Source organism: Leucoraja erinacea, unplaced genomic scaffold (assembly GCF_028641065.1).
Source record: "Leucoraja erinacea ecotype New England unplaced genomic scaffold, Leri_hhj_1 Leri_133S, whole genome shotgun sequence".
In the NCBI taxonomy this organism is placed as follows: domain Eukaryota; kingdom Metazoa; phylum Chordata; class Chondrichthyes; order Rajiformes; family Rajidae; genus Leucoraja; species Leucoraja erinaceus.
Genome location: NW_026575605.1, coordinates 69,242 through 94,272, shown reverse-complemented (window position 1 = coordinate 94,272; position 25,031 = coordinate 69,242). Strand labels below are relative to the sequence as shown.

Here is a 25,031-nt window from a genome sequence, read left to right as displayed (position 1 = left end):
GGTGCTGGCTCGAAGGGTCGAATGGCCTCCTCCTGCACCTATTGTCTAGTGTCTAGTGTCTATTGTCTATTGTCTATTGTCTAGTGTCTATTTTTTTTTCTCTTTTTTGTTTTGTATGGATTTATTGACATTTGATCTGTTCAATTAATTTAATCAATCTCTGTAAAGCACTTTGGTTCAAATATTGGTTTTGTTGAAAAGTGCTATATAAATAAACATTATTATTATTATTATTATTATTATTATTATTATTATGATTATTATTATTATTATCTATTGTCTATAGCACGCACAAGAGGTTGAACAGCATTCTCCTGCTTCTAATTCTAATTCTAATCTGTTTGCGGAGGCTCCTGGGGGGGTTTCAGGTGGTGGTAGCCACTGCCTGTGAGCATCTTGTTGCCGGATGACAGGTGGAGAGGGTGGTCTCCAGTGAGCCCTTCATTCCTGTACAACAGCAGACCGTGTATCATGTGGTGCCATTGCTGGCGGCTGCCTGTTTACCAGGGGGAAGCTCGCTCTTAGCTCCAAGTTCGACCAGTTGTAGTCGTGCCCATCTGCATGTAAAGTACATGTTTGTTTTTCAGAGCAAGCGCTCTTGAGCCAGATGGGTGCACTAACAGGGGACGGTTTAGTTATCAAGGCAGCGTACAGAAGTGCACAGCTGATGTCAAACACAATATAACTTGATTAGAACACCTCGACACATCCAGTGCCACAATCCCACTAGACAATAGTTAACAGATAATAGACAATAGGTGCAGGAGTAGGCCATTCAGCCCTTCGAGCCAGCAATGTGATCATGGCTGATCATCCCCAATCAGTACCCCATTCCTGCTTTCTCCTCATATCCCCTGACTCCGCTATCTTTAAGAGCCCTATCCAGCTCTCTCTTGAAAGCATCCAGAGAACCGGCCTCCATCGCCCTCTGAGGCAGAGAATTCCAGACTCACAACTCTCTGTGAGAAAAAGTGTTTCCTCGTCTCCGTTCTAAATGGCTTACCCCTTATTCTTAAACTGTGGCCCCCCGTTCTGGACTCTCCCAACATCGGGAACATATTTCCTGCCTCTAGCGTGTGCAAACCCTTAACAATCTTATATGTTTCAGTAAGATTCCCTCTCATCCTCCTAAACTCCAGAGTGTACAAGCCCAGCCGCTCCATTCTCTCAGCATATGACAGTCCTGCCATCCCAGGAATTAACCTTGTAAACCTACGCTGCACTCCCTCAATAGCAAGAATGTCCTTCCTCAAATTAAGTGACCAAAACTGCACACAATATTCCCGACCCAAAACGTCACCTGTCCATATTCTCCTGAGACAGCACGGCGGTGCAGTGGTAGAGGTTAGATTATTATCACATGTACTGAGGTACAGTGAAAAGCTTTTGTTGCTTGCTAGAGTTGCTGCCTTACAGTACGAGAGAGCCGGGTTCGATCCCGACTACGGGTGCTTTTGTGTTCGCCGTTTGTACCTTCTCCCTGTGACCCGCGGGGGTTTTCTCCGGGGGCTCCGGTTACCTCCCACGCTCCAAAGATGAACGGGTTTGTAGGTTCCCGAGATGCTGCCTGTCCCGCTGAGTTACTCCAGCATTTTGTGTCTACCTTCGATTTAAACCAGCGCCTGCAGTTCTTTCCTGCTCAGGTTTGTAGGTTAATTGGCTTTGGTAAAACATTTCCATTGTGTGTAGCATATTGTTAACGTGCGTGGATCGGTGGTCAGCGCTGACTCAGTGGGTCGAAGGGCCTGTTTCCATGCTGTTTCGAAATGAATCTAAACTGTCTGATGAAGAAAGACTGGATAGACTTGGTTTATACTCTCTAGAATTTAGGAGATTGAGAGAGGATCTTATAGAAACTTACAAAATTCTTAAGGGGTTGGACTGGCTAGATGCAGGAAGATTGTTCCCGATGTTAGGGAAGTCCAGGACAAGGGGTCACAGCTTAAGGATAAGGGGGAAATCCTTTAAAACCGAGATGAGAAGAACTTTTTTCACACAGAGAGTGGTGAATCTCTGGAACTCTCTGCCACAGAGGGTAGTTGAGGCCAGTTCATTGGCTATATTTAAGAGGGAGTTAGATGTGGCCCTTGTGGCTAAGGGGATCAGGGGTATGGAGAGAAGGCAGGTACGGGATACTGAGTTGGATGATCAGCCATGATCATATTGAATGGCGGTGCAGGCTCGAAGGGCCGAATGGCCTACTCCTGCACCTAATTTCTATGTTTCTATGTAAACGAAGATGATGCCTGCCCCATTGAGTTACTCCAGCATGATGTGTCCTTTTTTTGTAAACTAGCATGTGTAGTTTTTTTTTCCTTAAATATAACCTCAAGCAGTATGTTTGGGACATGTAGCAGATAGATCCTTTCTGGAAGTGGTCGGGGAGGCCGTGTGGTCCAGGGCTGGCGTTGACAGCCCGGTCTGGGGGTGAAGGTCGATAGGTCATATACCAAACGTGGTAGGCACACCAAAGCCTCTGCTTCCTTAAGAGGCTTAGGAAGTTCGGCTTGTCCCCAACAACTCTCACCAACTTCTACAGATGCGCCAAGGACAGCATTTTATCGGGATGCATCACAGCTCGGTTTGCGAACAGCTCCATCCAGGACCGCAAGAAATTGCAGAGAATTGTGGACGCAGCCCAGACCATCACACAAACCAACCTCCCTTCTATTGACTCCATCTACACTTCATGTTGCCTCGGCAAGGCCAACTGAAAAATCAAGGACCAATTAAGGCTCGAAGGGCCAAATGGCCTCCTCCTGCACCTATTTTCTATGCTTCTATGAGTCTCACTCTGGCCACTCCCTCTTCCCCCCTCTCCCGTTGGGCAAAGTGTATAGAAGTGTGAAAACGCACACCTCCAGATTCCGGGGCAGCTGTTATCAGGGAACTGAACCAACTACAGAGCGGCCCTGAACTACTATCTACCTCATGTGACCCTCGGACTATCCTTAATCAGACTTTACAGGCCTTACGTTATTTACCAAATATCCTCTATCATGTATCTGTACGCTATGGATGGTTCGATTGTAATGATGTATTATCTTTTCACTGACTGGTTAGCACGCAACAAAAGCTTTTCAATGTACCTCGGTACACTTGACAATATACTAAACTAAACTAAAACAAAACTAAACGATCATTTAGCGGGACTCGGTACATCAGCTCATTGGACAATCAAGATTCACCCAGACTCTCGTTCACCTAGGCAGCGAAACCTAGAATCATAGTGATATAGCATGGAAACAGGCCCTTCAGCCCACTTTGCCCACACCGACCAACATGTCCCAGCTGCACCAGTCCCACCTGCATGCGTTTGGTCCATGTGTAGGAAGGAGCTGCAGATGCTGGTCTAAACCGAAGATAGACACAAAAAAGCTGGAATAACTCAGCGGGACAGGCAGCATCTTCTCTCAAACTCAGCTCCATCTTCTGCCCCGCTCAGTTTCTCCAGCTTTTTGTTTCTATCTTGTACTTGGTCCATATCCCTACAAACTTGTCCTATCCTTGACCTGTCTAACTGCTTGTTAAAAGTTGGGATAGTCCCAGCCTCAACTACCTCCTCCGGCAGCTCATTCCGTACACCCACCACCCTTTGTGTGAAAAGGTTACTCCTCAGGTTCCAATTAAATCTTATCCCCTGCACATTAAACCTATGTCCTCTGGTCCTCGACTCTCCTACTCTGGCCAAGAGACTCTGTGTATCTAATCAGATCAGTACTAACAGCGGGGTGGGAGATTGCAACCTTTACGTGGTCCACCTTGTTTCGATTGATGCAATCAACCTGACGTGTCCAAACAAGATCAAATAGAACAAGGTAGGCAACTCAGCGGGTGCGGCAGCATCTATGGAGCAAAGGATATAGGCAACGTTTTGGGCCTAAACCCTTCTTCAGACTGATTCAAATAGAACAAGTTGACTTACGACTTTAGGCTGAACTAAGAAGCACTAACAGCCTAATAGATTCATAAACACTATTACTGATTATGTTCCATATTCATTTAATTAACTGAACACTTTGCCAGTCCCCGTGACGGGAGTTGAATGTGTCTCTGGATCATGACTGCATTACTCAATCTGTAACGTAAATGCAACAAGCCCTCAACGTTCCCAACGAATGGCAAAATGGTGACAAGTTTACCCTGATGCATGTTTGCACTGCGTCTATTTATGAACTCATTTATCTTTCAAACCCTTCCAAATTGGTCATCAACTTTGGCTTTTCTTGCCATTGCCATCTGGCCCAGCTTGAGTCTCCTCCCTGGTGAAGCACTAGACATCAGCTGTCGAGTAGTGGAATGGAGTCAATGAAAAAACAGAGCACACTTTGGCATTCTTAAGCTGCTCACTGCCGAGCTACAGATACCAGAAAAACAGGAGGAAGACACAGTGGGTCAAGCAGCATCTGTGGAGGGAATGGCAGAATGCACAGGGAATTGTGTGGCATGGTGGCGTGGCCGTACAGTTACTGCCTCACAGCGCCAGGGGCCGACGTTCCATCCTGACTACAGGTGCTGCCTGTACGGAGTTTGCAAGTTCTCCCCGTGACCTGTATGGGTTTATTCTGGTTTCCTAGCACTCCAAAGACTACGGGTTTGTAGGTTATTTGGCTTGGTATAATTGTAAATTGTCCATAGTGTGTGTGTGGGATAGTACTAGCGTTGGCGTGGACATGGTGGGCTGAAGGGCCTGTTTCCACGCTGTATCTCCAAACTAAACTAAACCAAATGATGACATCTTGAGTGCGGACCCTTCTTTCTTTCGTCTCAATGGATACTAGCCCAGTTTTAGCATCTTTAGTTGTCCCGTGGTGGGACAATATAACCATGATGCTTAGAACATCCTTTGACAGCACTGGGCCTGTACTCGCTGGATTTTAGAAGAATGAGGGGGGGGACCTCATTGAAACGTACTGAATCTTATAGAAACTTACAAAATTCTTAAGGGGTTGGACAGGCCAGATGCAGGATGATTTTTTCCGATGTTGGGGAATTCCAGAACAAGAGGTCACAGTTTAAGGATAAGGGGGAAATCTTTTAGGACCGAGATGAGGAAAACATTTTTCACACAGAGAGTGGTGAATCTCTGGAATTCTCTGCCACAGAAGGTAGTTGAGGCCAGTTCGTTGGCTATAATTAAGAGGGAGTTAGACGTGGCCCTTGTGGCTAAAGGGATCAGGGATATGGAGAGAAGGCAGGTACAGGATACTGAGTTGGATGATCAGCCATGATCTTATTGAATGGCAGTGCAGGCTCGAAGGGCCGAATGGGCTACTCCTGCACCTATTTTCTATGTTTCTATGAATAGTGAAAGCGTGGATGTGGAGACAATGTTTCCACTAGTGGGAGAGTCTAGGACGAGAGATCATAGCTTCAGAATTAAAGAACTTTCTTTTAGAAAGGAGATGAGGAGAAATTTCTTTATTCAGAGGGTGGTGAATCTGTGGAATTCTTTGCTTCAGAAGGCGGAGGAGGCCAAGTCAGTGGATATTTTTAAGGCAGAGATAGATAAATTCTTGAGTATTATAGGTGTCAGAGGTTATGGGGAGAAGGCAGGAGAATGGGATTAGGAGGGAGAGATAGATCAGAGATGTGGAAACATTTTTTCTCACAGAGAGTGGTTAGTTTGTGGAATTCTCTGCCTCAGAGGACGGTGGAGGCTGGTTCTCTGGATACTTTCAAGAGAGAGTTAGATGGGGCTCTTAAAGATAGCGGAGTCAAGGGATATGGGGAGAAGGCAGGAACGGGGTACTGATTGTGGATGATCAGCCATGATCACATTGAATGGCGGTGCTGGCTCCTACTCCTGCACCTATTGTCTATTGTCCATTGTTGCGTGCTAACCAGTCAGCGGAAAGACTATACATGATTACAATCGAGCGGTCCACAGTGTACAGATACATGATTCAGGATGTGAACAAGGGGCAGTGAATTTTGTTGAGAGCAATTCATGCAGGAATCTCTCCACCATCGAAGGGATCTACTGGAGTCGCTGCCTCAGGAAAGGCAGCCAGCATTATCAGAGACCCACACCACCCTGGCCACTCTCTCATTTAACTGTCCTCCCAATTATTTTTACTGATATTTGACTGATTGTATGCCTCATTGTCACCTTCCTCTCAGCTAACAATGAACCATTCTACATTACCCTTGAGCACCATCTACTTTGATCTGCTTTCACACCTTATCCTTCCATATCTCTAGTCTCCCCCCTCCCCTGACTCTCAGTCTGAAGAAGGATCTCGACCTGAAACGTCACCCATTCCTTCTCTCCAGAGATGCTGCCTGTCCCGCTGAGATACTCCAGCATTTTGTGTCTTATCTTCGGTGTAAACCAGCATCTGCAGTTCCTTTCTCTGCAATAGACAATAGGTACAGGAGTAGTCCATTCGACCCTTCGAGCCAGCATTTGCAAGAATCGATTCTTATTGAAATTTGGTCTTTGACAAAAGGTTTAGTGGGATGAGTCTAATGCAGGTAGGTAAGACTTATGTAGATGAGGCATCTTGGTAGGCATGGGCAAGTTGGGCTGAAAGGCCTGTTTCCATGATGCATTCCTCAATTTCTTCTAATTCTACAAGGTGCTGGTCAGGCCGCATTTGGAGTATTGTGAGCAGGTTCGGGCCCCATATCTGAGGAAGGATGTGCTGGATCTGAAGAGAGTCCAGAGGAGGTTTACAAGAATGATCCCAGGATTCAGCGGGTTAGCATATGATGAGCATTTGACAGCACTGGGCCTGTACTCGCTGAAGTTTAGAAGGATGAGGGGGTAATCTCATTGAAACTTAAAGAATAATGAAAGGCTTGGATAAATGTGGATGCGGAGAGGATGTTTCCACTGGTGGGAGAGTCTAGGACTAGAGGTCGTAGCCTCAGAATAAAAGGACACTCATTTAGAAAGGAGGACAGACTTCTTTAGACAGAAGGTAGTTAATCTGTGGAACTCATTGCCACAGAGGGCTGTGGAGGTCAAGTCAGTGGATATTTTTAAGGCAGAGATAGACAAGTTCTTGATTAGAACGGGTGTCAAGGGTTTGGGGAGAAGGCAGGATAATGGGATTAGGAGGCAGAGATCAGCCGTGATTGAATGGCGGAGTGGACTCGATGGGCCGAATGGCCTAATTCTACTCCTATAACTTGTGAAATTGTGACTTAATTTTGACCACAATTGGCAAAGCTCTCCACTCAATTCAATTTGAATCCACTGTGTAATTGCACAGTTAAATTGCCTGTAACAGCTTTTATTACGAGGCTCTGTATCTACTAGGTTAGGGGTGCTTTCCTTAATTAACCTTGACACCATTAGCATGAGTGCAGTGAGCTACTCAGTGGGCGATCAGTGAGAATATAAGGCTTGTTTTGTAGCAGAGACTCCACAGCTCGGTCACCATGAGACATAGGAGTATAATGAGGCCATTTAGCCCATCGAGTCTGCTCCACCATTCGATTATGGCTGATCTATCTTTCAATCTCAGCTCCAATCTCAATAGACAATAGACAATAGGTGCAGGAGTAGGCCATTCGGCCCTTCGAGCCAGCACCGCCATTCAATGTGATCATGGCTGATCATCCCCAATCAGTACCCCGTTCCTGCCTTCTCCCCATATCCCCTGACTCCGCTGCCTTTAAGAGCTCTATCTAGCTCTCTCTTGAAAGTATCCAGACAACTGGTCTCCACCGCCCTCTGAGGCAGAGAATACTCCTGCCTTCTTCCCATATCCTTTGACAGCCTTAACGGTCAAAATCCTTACAATCTACTCGATTGTAATCACGTGTTGTCTTTCCGTTAACTGGCTAGCACGAAACAAAAGCTTTTCACTGTACCTCGGTATATGTAACTATAAACTAAACTGATCTCTGCTTTAAAAATACCCCTTGACTTGGCCTCCACAGCATCTGTGGCAATGACTTCCACAGATTCACCACCCTCTGACTACGGAAATCCCTCCTCATCTCCGTTCTAAAGGTAAGTCCTTTTATTCCGAGGATATGCTCTTTATGCTTATTCTGGATCTGTACACTGTACAGCTTGATTGTAATCATGTACAGTCCTTTCTCTGACTGGATTGCTGCCAGAGGAACAAGTTGATGCCACAGGAGGTAGTTGAGGCAGGGATCACCCCGACATTTAAGAAACAATTAGACAGGTACAGTGCCCTCCATCATGTTTGGGACAAAGACCTCATCATTTATTTGTTTGCCTTTAACCAGGTGTTAATTTATCTATCACAAATCTCAAATTGTAGACTACAGAGGCAAATATATAAATGATGAGTCTTTGTCTCAAACATTATGGAGGTCACTGTACATGGATATGACAGGTTTGGAGGGATATGGACCAAACGCAGGCAGGTGGGACTAGTGTAGCTGGGACATTGTTGGCATGTGTTGGCAAGTTGGGCTGAAGGGCCTGTTTCTATAATGTATCACTCTATGACAGCACATATGACCAAAAGCATTTTACTGAGATTGATCCCTGGGATGGCGGGACTGTCATATGAGAAAAGATTGAAAAGACTAGGCTTGTATTCACATGAGTTTAGATGGATGAGGGGGAATCTTATAGAAACATATAAAATTATAAAAGGACTGGACAAGCTAGATGCAGGAAAAATGTTCCCAATGTTGGGGCGAGTCCAGAACCAGGGGCCACAGTCTAAGAATAAAGGGGAGGTCATTTAAGACTGAGGTAAGAAAAACTTTTCACCCAGAGAGTTGTGAATTTGTGGAATTTCCTGCCACAGAGGGCAGTGGAGGCCAAGTCACTGGATGGATTTAAGAGAGAGTTAGATAGAGCTCTAGGGGCTAGTGAAGTCAAGGGATATGGGGAGAAGGCAGGCACGGGTTATTGATAGGGGACGATCAGCCACGATCACAATGAATGGCGGTGCTGGCTCGAAGGGCCGAATGGCCTCCTCCTGCACCTGTTTTCCATGTTTCTATGTTACTGTGACTCAGTACACGTGACAACGATAATCTCAATTGAACTAATCTTGGTAGATCGACACAAAATGCTGGAGCAACTCAGCAGGTCAGGCAGCCTCTCCGGAAAAAAAGGAATAAGTTTATTGGCCAAGTATTCACATACAAGGAATTAACCTTGGTGCTCCGCCCGCAAGTGACAACATGAAATACAATGACAGTTAGGAATGGCACATAAAACATTAAACATTAATAATAAAACACTATCGATAGTGATGTTTCATGTCGAGACCTTTCTTCAGACCCAAAAGTCACCTATTCCTTTTTCTCCGGAGATGCTGCCTGACCCGCTGAGTTACTCCAGCATTTTGTGAACTCTCTTGCTGGTGTAAACCAGCATCTGCAATAACATCCTAGTAATCATAGTTGGTATTGAGGGGATGGATCTAATGGCCTGTTTCCGTGCTAGATAACTCTGTGAATCTATGGCAAGGACGTTCTTTAGGAAAGAGATGAGGAGGAATTTCTTCAGTCAGAGGGTGGTGAATCTGTGGAACTCATTGCAACAGAACGTTGTGGAGGACAAGTCAGTGGATATTTTTACGGCAGAGATGGATAGATTCCTGATTAGTACGGATGTCAGGGGTGATGGGAGAAGGCAGGAGAATGGGGTTAGGAGGGAGAGATAGATTGGCCGTGAATGACTGGCAGAGTAGACTTGATGGGCCAAATGGCCTATTCTACTCCTATACTTATGAACCAACGGGCAACAACCATTAGTCTGGGACTCTATTCCTTGGAGCGACGGAGAATGAGAGGGTGATCTTATAGATGTGTATAAAATCATGAGGGGAATAGCGTATAGATGCACAGAGTCTCTTGCCCAGAGTAGGTGAATCGAGGACCAGAGGACATAGGTTCAAGGTGAAGGGGAAAATATTTAATAGGAATCTGAGGAGTAACTTTTTCACACAAAGGGTGGTGGATGTATGGAATGAGTTGCCAGAGGAGGTAGTTGAGTCTGGGACTATCCCAACAGTTTAAGAAGCATTTAGACAGGTACATGGATAGGACAGGTTTGGAGGGATATGGGCCAAAACGCAGGCAGGTGGGACTAGTGTAGATGGGACATGTTGGCCGTTGTGGGCAAGTTGGGCCATAGGGCCTATTTCGACGCTGAATCACTCTATGACTCTAACCTGCCTCAAACATCAGCCAGTGTGTACTCACCTTCGAACACTTGGAGGATATGGACTGTGTCTCCAATTTGCAGGGGAATATGGCACTCCTGAGTTGGCTGGAAATTCCACACCGCTGAAAGGAAAAATAGCAGAATTTTACTTACACAAAAAAAGCAAAATTGCAACCGGATTTTGTTTAGTTCAGTTACTGTTTATTGTCACGTGTACCGAGGTACAGTGAACATATTTTGCCGTGTGCTATCCAGCCAGCGGAAATACAATACATGATTACAATCGATCCATTCACAGTGTACAGATACATGATAAGGGAATAACGTTTAATGCACCTCCACAGACACCTCTGTCAAGCTTCTCAAGTTTGCGGACGACACAACCCTGATTGGACTGATCCAGGATGGGGAGGAATCTGCCTACAGACAGGAAGTGACATAGCTGGCGTCCTGGTGCCGTAGCAACAACCTAGAGCTCAATGCTCTTAAGACAGTGGAATTGATTGTAGACTTTAGGAGAGGTCCCCCTCCCCTCACCCCACTCACCATCAACAACATCACAGTCACATCTGTGGAGTTCCTGGGAACCATCATCTCCAAGGACCTTAAATGGGGGGCGACCATCAACTCCACAGTCAAAAAGGCCCAACAGAGGATGTACTTCCTGCGGCAGCTGAGGAAGCACAATCTGCCACAGGCAATGGTGGTCTAATTCTACACGGCCATCGTAGAGTCTGTCCTCACCTTCTCCATCATGGTCTGGTTTGGCTCAGCCACCAAGCACGACACCTGGAGGCTGCAGCGAATCGTCCGATCAGCAGAGAAGGTTATTGGCTGCAACCTTCCCTCCATTGATGAACTGTACACACTGCAAGGGCCAGGAAGCGAGCGGGCAAGATCATCTCTGACCCCTCTCACCCTGGCCACAAACTCTTTGAATCACTTCCCTCTGGAAGGCAACTCCGGACTGTCAACGCTGCCACAGCCAGACATAAAAACAGTTTTTATCCACGAGTAGTTGCTCTACTCAACAGCCAAAAATCTGTAGCCTCCCTTTGATCTGGTATTTTGTTGGTTCACATGCTTGATCAATGGTGTTTTATCATTAATGTTTTATTATTGTTAATGTTTAGTGTTTTCTGAGTCATTCGTAACTGTCACTGTTGTTACATGTGTGTGGAGCACCAAGGCAAATTCCTTGTATGTGAATACTTGGCCAATAAACTTACTTACTTACAAGGGAAAGCCAGCAAAGTCCGATCGAGGATAGTCCGAGGGTCACCAATGGGGTAGATAGTAGTTCAGCACTGCTCCCTGGTTGTGGTGAGATGGTTCAGTTGCCTGATCGCAGCTGGGAGAGACAGACCGATGGGAGAGGGGAGAAGAGGGAGTGGCCAGGATGCGACTCATCCCTGATTATGCTGCTGGCCTTGCCTAGGTAACGTGAGGTGTGAAACATTGGGTGCGTGAAAATACAAAATTAACAAAAACCTGCGCTTCAGAGTGGTGAAAATAATACTGGCCTTTACAACATGACAGTGCTGAAATCAAGGGTTTACTTGAGAATTGATAGATCAGATTACTGTTCGCAAGAACGTCATTAATCTCAAAAAGGAGATGAGGAAATAGATGTAAAACTGATGTGTGGCGATAAATTAATTATACATGCCTTTATACATAGCTCCTTATCACATTCACTGCCATCAAATGATGAATGTGGCTCTCAGAGCCCTGAATGCTACCGAACACAGGAGGATGAGGGGTGATCTGATGGAGGTGTCCAAAATCACACAAGAAATAGATAGGATAAATGAGTCTTTTACCCAGAGTAGGGGAATCAAGAACCAGACAACATAGGCTTCGGGTGAGAAGGGAAGATTTAATAGGTACCCGAGTGGCAACTTTAATAGATTTAATAGGTACCCGAGTGGCCTTTATAAATCAGAGCATTGAGTATAGAAGTTGGGATGTAATGTTAAAATTATGCAAGGCATTGGTGAGGCCAATTCTGGAGTATGGTGTACAATTTTGGTCGCCCAATTATAGGAAGGATGTCAACAAAATAGAGAGAGTACAGAGGAGATTTACTAGAATGTTGCCTGGGTTTCAGCAACTAAGTTACAGAAAAAGGTTGAACAAGATAGATCTTTATTCTCTGGAGTGCAGAAGGTTAAGGGGGGACTTGATAGAGGTCTTTAAAATGATGAGAGGGATAGACAGAGTTGACGTGGATAAGCTTTTTCCATTGAGAGTAGGGAAGATTCAAACAAGAGGACATGACTTGAGAATTAAGGGACAGAAGTTTAGGGGTAACATGAGAGGGAACTTCTTTACTCAGAGAGTGGTAGCGGTGTGGAATGAGCTCCCAGTGGAAGTGGTGGAGGCAGGTTCGATTTTATCATTTAAAAATAAATTGGATAGGTATATGGACGGGAAAGGAATGGAGGGTTATGGTCTGAATGCAGGTAGATGGGACTAAGTGAGAGTGAGTGTTCGGCACGGACTAGAAGGGCCGAGATGGCCTGTTTCCATGCTGTAATTGTTATATGGTTATATGGTTATAGATAGTGCGAGCTGCAAGAGGAGGTAGTTGAGGCAGGTACTATCACACCATTTAAAAAATATTTGGACAAATACATGGATAGGGTGAGAGGGAAAGATAGATCAGCCATGATTGAATGACAGAGTAGACTTGATGGGCCGAATGGCACAATTTTGCTCCTATAACTATGAGTTTCTATTACTGAGATCCTCCAGCACATTGTGTTTTGATCTTGTCTGGTTTGATCAGTTCACCACTCGCTCTTCCAAACACCTCCAATCAGCGATATCCTCTCCTTCAAAGGTAGTTTAGTTTAAAGATACAGCACAAAAACAGGCCTTTCGGCCCACCGAGTCCTGCCGACCAGCGATTTCCACACATGAACTGTACGGCGTCTGTACGTTCTCCCCGTGACCTGCGTGTGTTTCCTCTGAGATCTTCGGTTTCCTCCCACACTCCAAAGTCGCGCCGGTTTGGAGGTTAATTGGCTTGGTAAATGTAAAAATACAATGGTCCCAAGAGTGTGTACGTTAGTGTTAATATGTGGGGAACGCTGGTCGGCGCGGACCCAGTGGTCCCCTGTGTTTCCTCAGTGTATCTCTAAACTAAACTAACACTATCCTACAAACAAGGGACAACTTCCATTTGCACCAAGCCAATTAACCTACAAACCTGTACGTCTTTGGAGTGTGGGGGAGGAAACATTAGGAACGTATTAGGAAAAGGGGAGGTGCAACGAGACCTGGGTGTGCTCGTACATCAGTTACTGAAAGTAAGCGTGCAGGTACAGCAGGCAGTGAAGAAAGCTAATGGCATGTTGACCTTCATTGCGAGAGGATTTGAGTTAAGGAGCAAGGAGGTCTAACTACAGCAGTACAGAGCCCTAGTGAGACTGTACCTGGAGTATTGTGTGCACTTTTGGTCTCCTAATTTGAGGAAGGATATTCTTGCTATTGAGGGAGCACAGCGTAGGTTCACCAGGTTAATTCCCGGGATGGCGGGACTGACATATGATGAAAGAATGGGTCAACTGGGTTTGTATTCACTGAAATTTAGAGGGGATCTTATAGAGACATATAAAATTCTTAAGGGATTGGACAGACTAGATGCAGGAAAAACGTTCCCGACGTTGGGGGTTTCGAGAACCAGGGGTCACAGTTGAAGAATAAGGGGGAGGCCATTTAGGACTGAGATGAGGAGATACCTTTTCACCCAGAGAGTTGTGAATCTGTGGAATTCTCTGTCATTGAAGGCAGTGGAGGCCAATTCACTAGATGTTTTCGAGAGTTAGATTTAGCTCTTAGGGCTAACGGAATCAAGGGATATGGAGGAAAAGCAGGAACGGGGTACTGATTTTAGATGATCTGCCATGATAATATTGAATGGCGTTGCTGGCTCGAAGAGCCGAATGGCCTACTCCAGCACCTATTTTTCTATGTTTCTTTGTTTCTAATCAGAGATCCCGGAGAAAACCCACGAGGTCAAGGGGTGAATGTACAAACTCCGTACAGACAGGACTGGTGGTCAGGATCGAAACCGGTTCTCTGGCGCTGTAAGGCAGCAACTCTACCGCCGCGCCGCCGGTAAGTCTTTAACAGGTTTTGTTTCCAAGTGCATCGCGTCCCTGCGTTGAGGCACGCAACTATTGAAGAGCGAGTTTGAGTATCGGAAAATCACATAGTCCATGGTGCACTAAGCCATGTCCTCATTGTGGGCTCTGTCAGCGATGTTTTACACACGTTTGGTTTAGTTTAGAGACAAAGCGCGGAAACAGGCCCTTCGACCCACCGTGTCCACACCAATCAGTGATTCCCGCACACTAACACTATCCTACACACACTAGGAGCAATTTTACATTTATACCAAGTCAATTAACCTACAAACTTGTATGTCTTTGGAGTGTGTGAGGGGACGCAATATAAGTAAGTAAGTAAGTACGTTTATTGGCCAAGTATTCACATACAAGGAATTTGCCTTGGTGCTCTGCTCACAAGTACAGTTACGAATGACTCAGAAAACACTAAACATTAATGATAAAACACCATTGGACAAGCATGTGAACCAACAAAATACCAGATCAAAGGGAGGCTACAGATCTTTGGCTGTTGAGTAGAGCAACTACTTGTGGATAAAAACTGTTTAATATCTTGGAGAAAACCCTCGCAGATAGCAGTCGTAGTCGGAATCGAACCCGGGTCTCTGGCTCTGCAAGCGCTGTAAGGCAGCAACTCTACCACTGCGCCACCATGCCATCCCATGATCCCATGTCATTCTAAATGGGTTGAATGTGCACAGAATCCATTCGGACGTGGAGCTAAATATGCTCCTCTGTAGACTAGGACTGCACAATCCAGTCTGAATGGAGCCCAGCCAAAACATTAAACCAGACTGCATTCCACCGCCGCAAACCCTGCAGGTAAAACAAAGCGCTCAACTTCCTCGCTAGAAGTTCAGAGAAGATTTACAGGATGTTGCCAGGACTCGAGACCTGTGCTGTAGTGAGAGGTTGGTCTATCTTGGACTTTATTCGTTGTAGTGCAGGAATCTGAGAAGTGATCTATGGAGTTGTACACGGTAGACAAAAATGCACTGAGGATTGACACAAAACATTGGAGTAATCTGTGGAGCAAAGGAATAGGCAACGTTTCGGGTCGAGACCCTTCTTCTGACTGTACTGTGGAGTTGTACAAAATCGTCAGGGGGATAGATTGGGTAAAATACTGCATTTACCCTGCATTGGAGAATCAGGGGACTTAGAACCATAGAACCAACAACTAGAGAGCAGTCCTGAGCTACTATCTACCTTGGAGACCGTACGTCTATCTTTGATCAGACTTTACTGGCTTGATCACGCACTAAACATTATTCACGTTATTACATTTGTCATGTACTTGTACGCTGTGGACGGCTCGATTGTAATCATGTATTGTCTTTCCGCTGACTGGTTAGCACGATACTCATGACAATAACTTAAACTAACAAACTCAACTCAACTCTACAGAGGTTTCAGACGAGATGAAGGTTTAGACAATAGACAATAGGTGCAGGAGGAGGCCATTCGGCCCTTCGAGCCAGCACCGCCATTCAAAATGATCATGGCTGATCATCCCCAATCAGTACCCCGTTCCTGCCTTCTCCCCATATCCCCTGACTTTGCTATTTTTAAGAGCCCTATCTAGCTCTAGCTCTCTCTTGAAAGCATCCAGAGGACCAGCCTCCACCGCCCTCTGAGGCAGAGAATTCGACAAACTAACCACTCTCTGTGAGAAAAAGTGTTTCCTCGTCTCCGTTCTAAACTAAGGCTTACTCCTTATTCGTAAAAGGAATCTGAGGGGCAACTTTTTTTTACACAGATGGTGGGTATCATAATCATAATCATATTTTATTAGCCGAGTATGTTTTGCAACATACGAGGAATTTCATTTGCCATACAGTCATAAAAAGCAACAGAACACACAAGATACATTTTAACATAAACATCCACCACAGTGACTCCTCCACATTCCTCACTGTGATGGAAGGCAAAAAAAAGTTCAATCTCTTCCCTTCTTTGTTCTCCCACGGTCGTGGGCCTCGAGCCTTCCGTTGACGGGACGATCTTGGCTGCTGTAGCCAGCGGTTGGGCCCTCCCCATCAGGGCGATCAAGCTCCCGCATCGGAGGCATCTTAGCTCCCCGCGCCGGGCGATCTGACCCCGGGTCGGGGCTGGTCAAACCTTCTGCGACTTTGGAGCTTCCCGACATCGGTCTCTTCCCAAGACTGCGAGTTCCGCGATGGTGAAATCCGCAGGCCGTGGTTGGAGCGTCGATCCCAGGCAAGGGATCGCAGGCTCCGCTGGTAAGTCCACATCCCCGCGGTGGGGCTCAAAGTCAGTCTCGAGCGAGGCCGCCAGCTCCATGATGTTAGGCTGCAGAGCAACCGGAGATACAATCCGGAAAACGCTCGCATCTCCGGCAAGGTAAGAGACTGAAAAACAGTTTCTCTACCCCACCCCCCACATAAAACAAACCAGGGAACATTTACACAAACTTTTTAAAACACACTAAAAATAACAAAAAAGACAAAAAGACAGACAGACCATTGGCGAGGCTGCCATCGTTGACAGCGACGGAACGTACATGGAACGGGCTGCCAGAGGAGATAGTTGGGGCAAATATTATAAAGGTTTTAAAAGATATTTAGACAGGTACATGGATAGGAAATATTTGGAGGGATATGGGCGAAGTGCGGGCAGGTGGGACTAGTGTGGATGGGGCATCTTGATCGGCATGAGCAAGTTGGGCCGGAGGACCTGTTTCCATACTGTATTACTATGAGTGGATGAGAAAGTGAGATATATAACACTATTGTGAATGGGTTATCGGTGGGCCAAAGAGCATGTTTCTATGTTAATCCACAAACCTGACTGTTCAGGCAAACCCATGGTTTCTGCTTGTTCTTGTCCCACCAAACTTATTTCCACATACCTCGACTCCATCCTATCCCCCCATGTCAAATCCCTCCCTACCTATGACCAAGACACCTCACACGCTCTTCGTCTCCTCCATGACTTCCATTTTCTAGGTCTCCACTCCCTCATCTTCATCATGGATGTCCAGTCACTCTACACCTCCATCCACCACCAGGAGGGTTTTAAAGCCCTCCATTTCTTCCTCAACCGCAGAACCAACCAATCCCCGTCTACTGATACTCTCCTCTGCCTAGCGGAGCTGGTCCTTACCCTCAACTACTTTTCCTTTGACTCCTCACATTTCCTCCAAATCCAAGGTGTAGCTAAGGGCACGTGCATGGGCCCCAGCTACGCCTGCCTCTTTGTAGGGTACGTTGAACAATCCTTGTTCGAGGCGTACCGTGGCCCCATCACCAAACTCTACCTCCGCTACATCGATGACTGCATTGGTGCCACCTCCTGCACTCAAACGCAACTCACTGGCTTCATCCATTTCACCACTAACTTCCATCCGGCACTCAAATACACCTGGACCATTTCCGGCATCTCACTACCGTTTCTAGACCTCACTATCTCCATCACAGGTGACAGACTACTGACCGACATCTACTACAAACCCACTGACTCCCATGGCTATCTGGACTACACTTCTTCCCACCCTACTTCCAGTAAGGACTCCATCCCCTACTCCCAATTCCTCCGTCTACGCCGCATCTGCCCCCAGGATGAGGTGTTCCACACCAGGGCATCGGAGATGTCTTCATTCTTTAGGGAACGGGGGTTCCCCTCTTCGACTTTAGATGAGGCTCTCACCAGGGTCTCCTCTATATCCCCTAACTCCACTCTTACACCCCTTCCCCCCACTCATAACCAGGGCAGAGTCCCCCTAGTCCTCACCTTCCACCCCACCAGCCGTCACATACAACAGATAATCCTCCGACATTTTCACCATCTCCAAAGGAATCCCACCACTGGCCACATCTTCTCATCACCTCTCCTTTCTGTTTCCGCAGAGATCGTTCCCTCCATAACTCCCTGGTCAAATTGTCCCTTCCCACCCAAACCACCCCCTCCTCTGGTACTTTCCCTTGCAACCGCAGGAAATGCTACACTCGACCTCCCCCCTCGACTCCATCCAAGGACCCAAGCAGTCTTTCCAGGTGCGGCAGAGGTTCACCTGCACCTCCTCCAACCTCATCTACTGCATCCGCTGCTCCAGGTGTCAACTGCTCTACATCGGTGAGACCAAGCGTAGGCTTGGTGATCGCTTCGCCCAACACCTCCGCTCAGTTCGCAATAACCAACCTGATCTCCCGGTGGCTCAGCACTTCAACTCCCCCTCCCATTCCCAATCCGACCTTTCTGTCCTGGGCCTCCTCCATGGCCAGAGTGAGTCCCACCGCAAATTGGAGCAACAGCACCTCATATTTCACTTGGGTAGTCTACACCCCAGCGGTATGAACATTGACTTCTCTAATTTCAGGTAGTCCCTGCTTTCTCCCTCCTTCCCCTCCCCTTCCCAGCTCTCCCACAGCCCACTGTCTCTGCCTCTTCCTTTCTTTTTCCCACCCCCCCAACATCAGTCTGAAGAAGGGTCTCAACCCGAAACGTTGCCTATTCCTTCGCTCCATAGATGCTGCCTCACCCGCTGAGTTTCTCCAGCTTTTTTGCCCAGCTTTGATTTTTCCAGCATCTGCAGTTCTATCTTAAATGTTTCTATGCTATATCTCTAAACTAAACGTCACCCATTACTTCTCTCCAGATTTGCTGCCTGGCCCGCTGAGTTACTCCAGTATTTTGCATCGACCTCCCTTCCATTGACTCCATCTACACCTCACGCTGCCTCGGCAAGGCCAGCAGCATCATCAAGGACAAGTCTCACCCCGACCACTCCCTCTGCTCCTCCTCTCCCATCAGGCAAGAGGTACGGTAGTGTGAAAAAGCACACCTCCAGATTCAGGGACAGTTAATTTCCAGCTGTTATCAAGCAACTGAACCAACCTACCACAAGCAGAGAGCAGTGCTGAACCACTATCTACCAAAGATCCTATAGCGAGCAAGATGGTCCACTCGACAATAAAGACGTAGTACGGACATGGGCAGATTCATGGGTAATTTTCGGCCCCTTTTCCGTAACCGGCTTCCGTCTCCGCACCACAGATCCCGTAAGATACTGGTGCGGAGACGGAAGCCGGTTACGGAAACAACCTCGTAAAAATAAAAGTTATTTGGTAAAAATCTTCTCCTCATTTTCAGAATTTTAATTTATTAACACAAACTGTTCCCCCGCAACGTTGATTACACTGCGGGTCGGGTCGGGTCGGGTTACTGAAATGGATAAAAAAAAGATTTTGGAGAAAAGCTGAAATTACAAAGTTCAGGCCAGCAAGTTCCAGATTTCAACGTCTGCAGTCGCTTGAGCCTGCACCTGCACCGGGAGATAGGTGCATTGTGCAGTTATCCAGGAAACACTGCTAAAGGTCAACAATGCAGGTCTCTGGAGATGCAATGGACTGCAGAAGCTGGAATCTGGAGCAATGCAGGCCTCCGGTTAGAATTCGTCATCGCCAATCATAACCATGGAAACCAGTCCCTTAGTCCCACAAACTGCATTTCGGCACGGTGGCGCAGCGGCAGAGGGAACAAGCTGCCAGAGGAGGTATTTGAGGCAGCGTTTCAGACAGGTACATGGATAGGACAGGTTTGGAGGGATATGGACCAAGCGCAGGCAAGTGGGCCTAGTGTAGCTGGGACATTGTTGGCCGGTGTGGCAAGTTGGGCCGAAGGACCTGCTTCCACACTGTATCACTCTATGACTCTATGACCTATTACTTTTCTCCAGATATGTTGCCTGACCCGCTGAGTTACTCCAACTTTTTGTGCTTATCCTCAGTTTAAACCTGCAGTTCCTCCCTACATATTTCTAATTCAGCTGGCCAGCTTGGGCTGGCTGGAGAGGCACACTGCTCTGTTGCACACAATGAATGCTACATCAACACAAAGCCATTGTCTGCTGCCTAATAACCACATTTCCTGCTGGTGATATCATCACCGCTAAGTTAGATCCCAAAATAAACATTTGCTCATTCCTATACTCGAGATACAGCTTGACACACAAGTGCAAATTGCTCTTTTCTCTCAACCTACAAGTATTATTCTTAGCTAGTCCGTTTCCAGCTTCGAACAGCCAAAGATTCAAATTGCAAGGTGCAAACCAAATGCCCTTGTAGAATCTGTAAAAAGGAACTGCAGATGCTTGTTTAAGAAAGAACTGCAGTTGCTGGAAAAATCGAAGGTCGACAGAAGTGGAGGAACTCAGTGGGTGAGGCAGCATCTATGGAGCGAAGGAATAGGTGACGTTTCAGGTCGAGAAGTGTCTCAACTCGAAACGTCACCATTCCTTCGCTCCATAGATGCTGCCTCACCCACTGAGTTTCTCCAGTATTGTCTAACTGCAGATGCCTGTTTTTATTACCAAAGATAGACACACAATGCTGGAGTAACACAGTCTGAAGAAGGATTCTGACCCAAAATGTCACCTATTCCTTTTCTCCAGAGATGCTGCCTGACACCTCTTCAGGTTTAATAGTTCTGGAATTTGATTGCTAATCTTGTTATTGAATCTATATTAAACTGTTTTTTTCTATGAGCAGTAGCTCTACTCAATAACCAAAAATCTGTAGCCTCCTTTTGCTCTGGTATTTTAGTTAATTCACATGTTTAATCAATAATGTTTTATTATTAATGTTCAATGTTTTATATGTCATTCCTAACTGTCACTGTATGTCATGTTGTCACTTGCAGGCAGAGCACCAAGGCAAATTTCTTGTATGTGAATACTTGGCCAATAAACTTTAATCATTCATTCATATAAGGGCAGCACGGTGGCACAGCGGTAGAGGTGCTGCCTCACAGCGCCAGAGACCCGGGTTCGTTCCTAATTACGGGAGCTGTCTGTACAGTGTTTGTACGTTCTCCCCGTGACCTGCGTGGGTTTTCTCCGGGTTCTCTGGTTTCCTCCCGCACTCCAAAGACGTGTAGGTTTGTAGGTTAATTCGCATCGATAATGATTGTAAATTGTCCCTAGAGTGCAGCACAGTGCTGTATATGGGGTGATCGCTGGTTGGCATGGACTCGATGGGCTGAAGAACCGGTTTCTATGCTGTATCTCTAAACTAAAGAGACAGAGTGGGCAGAAGCAGCTGTTCCTGAGCATTACTGATCTAGGTTCTAGAACATCATATTCCTAAAATATTTTCTCCAGATTAACAGATCCGGCATTTAATTACTAATCTGGTTATAGAGTCACACAGCATGGAAACAGGCCCTTAGGCCAAACTTTCCCATGTTGATCAACATATTCCATCTGCACTAATATCACCTGCCTGCGTTTGGCCCATTTTCCTCTAAACCTGACCTATCCATGTGCCTAATTATTTTTTGAAAGTTGCAACAATTCCTGCCTCAACAACCTCCTCTGGCAGCTCGTTCCATACACCCATCACCCTCTGTACAAAATAGTTCCCTCTCAGATTACTATTAAATCTTTCCCTCTTCACACTAAACCCATGTCGTGTGGTCCTCGATTCACCTACTCGGGGCAAGAGACTCTGTGCATCTACCCGATCTATTCCTCTCATGATTTTGACAACCAAACCTCATGACAACCAAACCTCTGACTTGGTTGTCGGAGTGAGGGCTGCGGTGGAGGGCCTTGCTTTAAACATGGAGAGGGCAGCGGCCACGGATAGTCCCAGTGGATTCACGTATTTGCCAGACTCTCCAAAGTGGAGTCATGTTGTCAAGGGTCATAGAAACATAGAAACATAGAAATTAGGTGCAGGAGTAGGCTATTTGGCCCTTCGAGCCTGCACCACCATTCAATATGATCATGGCTGATCATCCAACTCAGCATCCCGTACCTGCCTTCTCTCCATACCCCCTGATCCCCTTAGCCACAAGGGCCACATCTAACTCCCTCTTAAATATAGCCAATGAACTGGCCTCAACTACCCTCTGTGGCAGAGAGTTCCAGAGATTCACCACTCTCTGTGTGAAAAAAGTTCTTCTCATCTCGGTTTTAAAGGATTTCCCCCTTATCCTTAAGCTGTGACCCCTTGTCCTGGACTTCCCTAACATCGGGAGCAATCTTCCTGCATCTAGCCTGTCCAACCCCTTAAATTCTAGAGAGTATAAACCAAGTCTATCCAGTCTTTCTTCATAAGACAGTCCTGACATCCCAGGAATCAGTCTGGTGAACCGTCTCTGCCCTCCCTCTATGGCAATAATGTCCTTCCTCAGATTTGGAGACCAAAACTGTACGCAATACTCCAGGTGTGGTCTCACCAAGACCCTGTACAACAGCAGTAGAACCTCCCTGCTCCTATACTCAAATCCTTTTGCAATGAAAGCTAACATACCATTCGCTTTCTTCACTGCCTGCTGCACCTGCATGCCTACCTTCAATGACTGGTGTACCATGACACCCAGGTCTCGCTGCATCTCCCACTTTCCCAATCGGCCAACGTTTAGATAATAGTCTGCTTTCCCGTTTTTGCCACCAAAATGGATAACCTCACATTTATCCACATTATACTGCATCTGCCAAACATTTGCCCACTCACCCAGCCTACCCAAGTCACCTTGCAGTCTCCTAGCATCCTCCTCACAGCTAACACTGCCCCCCAGCTTAGTGTCATCCGCAAACTTGGAGATGTTGCCTTCAATTCCCAAGTTCGACGTCATGCTCCAGAGAACACTGTTGCGAAGCCAAGATTGCGCACTATTAGCATCGGGCATAGAAAGAAATCCAGTAACACTGTGCCTATTATTGGTTCCGGAGCTGCAGGTAACAGCAAAATGATCGAGACTAAGCTGGTGAGTGTTTTTGCCTCCAGGTTTTCACCGGATCTAGACTGTGAAACTTTATCTGTGTATCTTAAAGAAAAACTTGGCCGTGAGGTTAACAGTCCAAAGATTGACACTGTACACAGTAGATACTTTTACATAGAATATAGGTACAGGAGCCTGCACCACCATTCAATATGATCATCCACAATCAGTATCCCGTACCTGCCTTCTCTCCATACCCCCTGATCCCTTTAGCCACAAGGGCCACATCTAACTCCCTCTTAAATATAGCCAATGAACTGTGGCCTCAACTACCTTCCGTGGCAGAGAATTCCACAGATTCAACACTCTCTGGGTGAAAAATGTTTTTCCTCATCTCGGTCCTTAAACGATTTCCCCCTTATCCTTAAGCTGTGTGTGACCCCTTGTCCTGGACTTCCCCAACATCGGGAACAATCTTCCTGCATCTAGCCTGTCCAACCCCTTAAGAATTTTGTAAGTTTCTATAAGATCCCCCCTCAATCTCCTAAATTCTAGCGAGTACAACCGATACTGTTCATTTCAAGTATCTGCGGAATGTAATGAGGTTGGTGGAATGTACAATCCGGAGCTCTGGCCAGAAGGGGCATTTGTCCGACGCTATTATGAGCCGCGCAGGGTTGGAATCATCAGATCAAGCACTGCGCCTGCTGCGGAGGAAGTGAGTGTGCCTGGGGCATTCACTAGTCTCGCTAAATGACCATTCGGGTACTACCGTACAACTGTCATGGCCTGCGTTTGAGCCAGAGCGCAGGGGATAAAGCTCGCCGCTCAGTTGTTGACAACCTCCTGGAGAACTGTGACATACTATGTATGCAAGAGACATTCTTAGCGAAGCAAGACTTGGACAAACTCAATTCTCTCAATGACAACTTTCATGGGGCTGGGGAGTCTACAACTGACCTTGGCATGGGAATAATCAGAGGTAGGATACCAGGGGTGTGGCTATTCTATGGAACAAGAAGCTTGACTCATCAGTAAATGTGATTCGGCTTGATGTTGACTGGTGCATTGCCATACACTTTACTCACAACGACAAGGAATTTGTTATCCTGAATGTATATTCACCCTATGAATACCATCAGAATGAGGATGAATATTTAAATAGACTTGCTTTCATCTATTCTTTTATTCAAAACAATAATTATTGTAGTGTATATGTCATTGGGGATATGAATACAGATATCTCAGATAGGAACTCATTATTTGCCAATCATATGGCTCAGTTCTGTCAAGATAATAATTTAATATTGTCAAGCAAAGTGCTTTTACCTACAGATAGTTATATATGTATTAGTTATATTTTATATTAGTGAGGCCTTGCACACCACGTCATGGCTGGACCACTGTATTAGTACAGCTGATTACTGTATTAGTACATGCCTCATTGGGGTGTATGAGCATTCTGTACGGGGCAGCAATGACTGATCATATACCTGTTGCTATGACAATAAATGTTGAACACATACCTGTGGTATCCAGAGATAGAAATAGCTTTAATACAGAAACACTGGACTGGTCAACCCTCACAAAGGAAGACATCTTAGTCTATTATGGATGATTGCTTAAAATCCATGCCTACTGAGCAGGAAGCAATTCTACCAGTAGAACAACTGACTTCCCTTTGCAATAAGTGGATAAGCAACCATTCCACTAGATGATAGGGCCAAATAAACCAGAGAGTTCGATTTGGACAGCGATGATCTGCCAATGGAAAGAGCATTGGGATTTACTAATGTTGTACAACTGAAATATGTTGACACGGGAGAAAATCCAGCGGAAGAAGTTTCCAGAGAACTGCCAGTTTCTTAAACGAGAAGAGATGGATCAATGAACTAAAATCTCTCTTCAAGCCAGACAGAAAATGGCCAAAGCTTGAGTTTTGATTTGAAATCTCTGCCAATGATCCGGACATTAAATCAAACCTAACGGTGAACTTTATTGAGAAAAATCCTGTTATTTTCTCGAAGTATTTTGACACTTCCAACATTGCTGTTACAACCAATCCATGAGCTGATCGGACATAGAGGAAGACA

General features: G+C 46.1%; 1 protein-coding gene across 1 annotated transcript in view; it reads right to left on the bottom strand.

The window, feature by feature from the left end:
• Nucleotides 1-25,031, bottom strand: part of LOC129715704 (dedicator of cytokinesis protein 2) — a gene marked incomplete at its 3' end in the record, with an annotated part of 264,879 nt that overhangs the window by 187,100 nt on the left and 52,748 nt on the right. Inside the window, exon 2 of the mRNA XM_055665562.1 lies at nucleotides 10,153-10,236. Coding sequence (XP_055521537.1) covers nucleotides 10,153-10,236 — 84 coding nt within the window. The remainder of the gene's footprint in view (nucleotides 1-10,152; nucleotides 10,237-25,031) is intronic.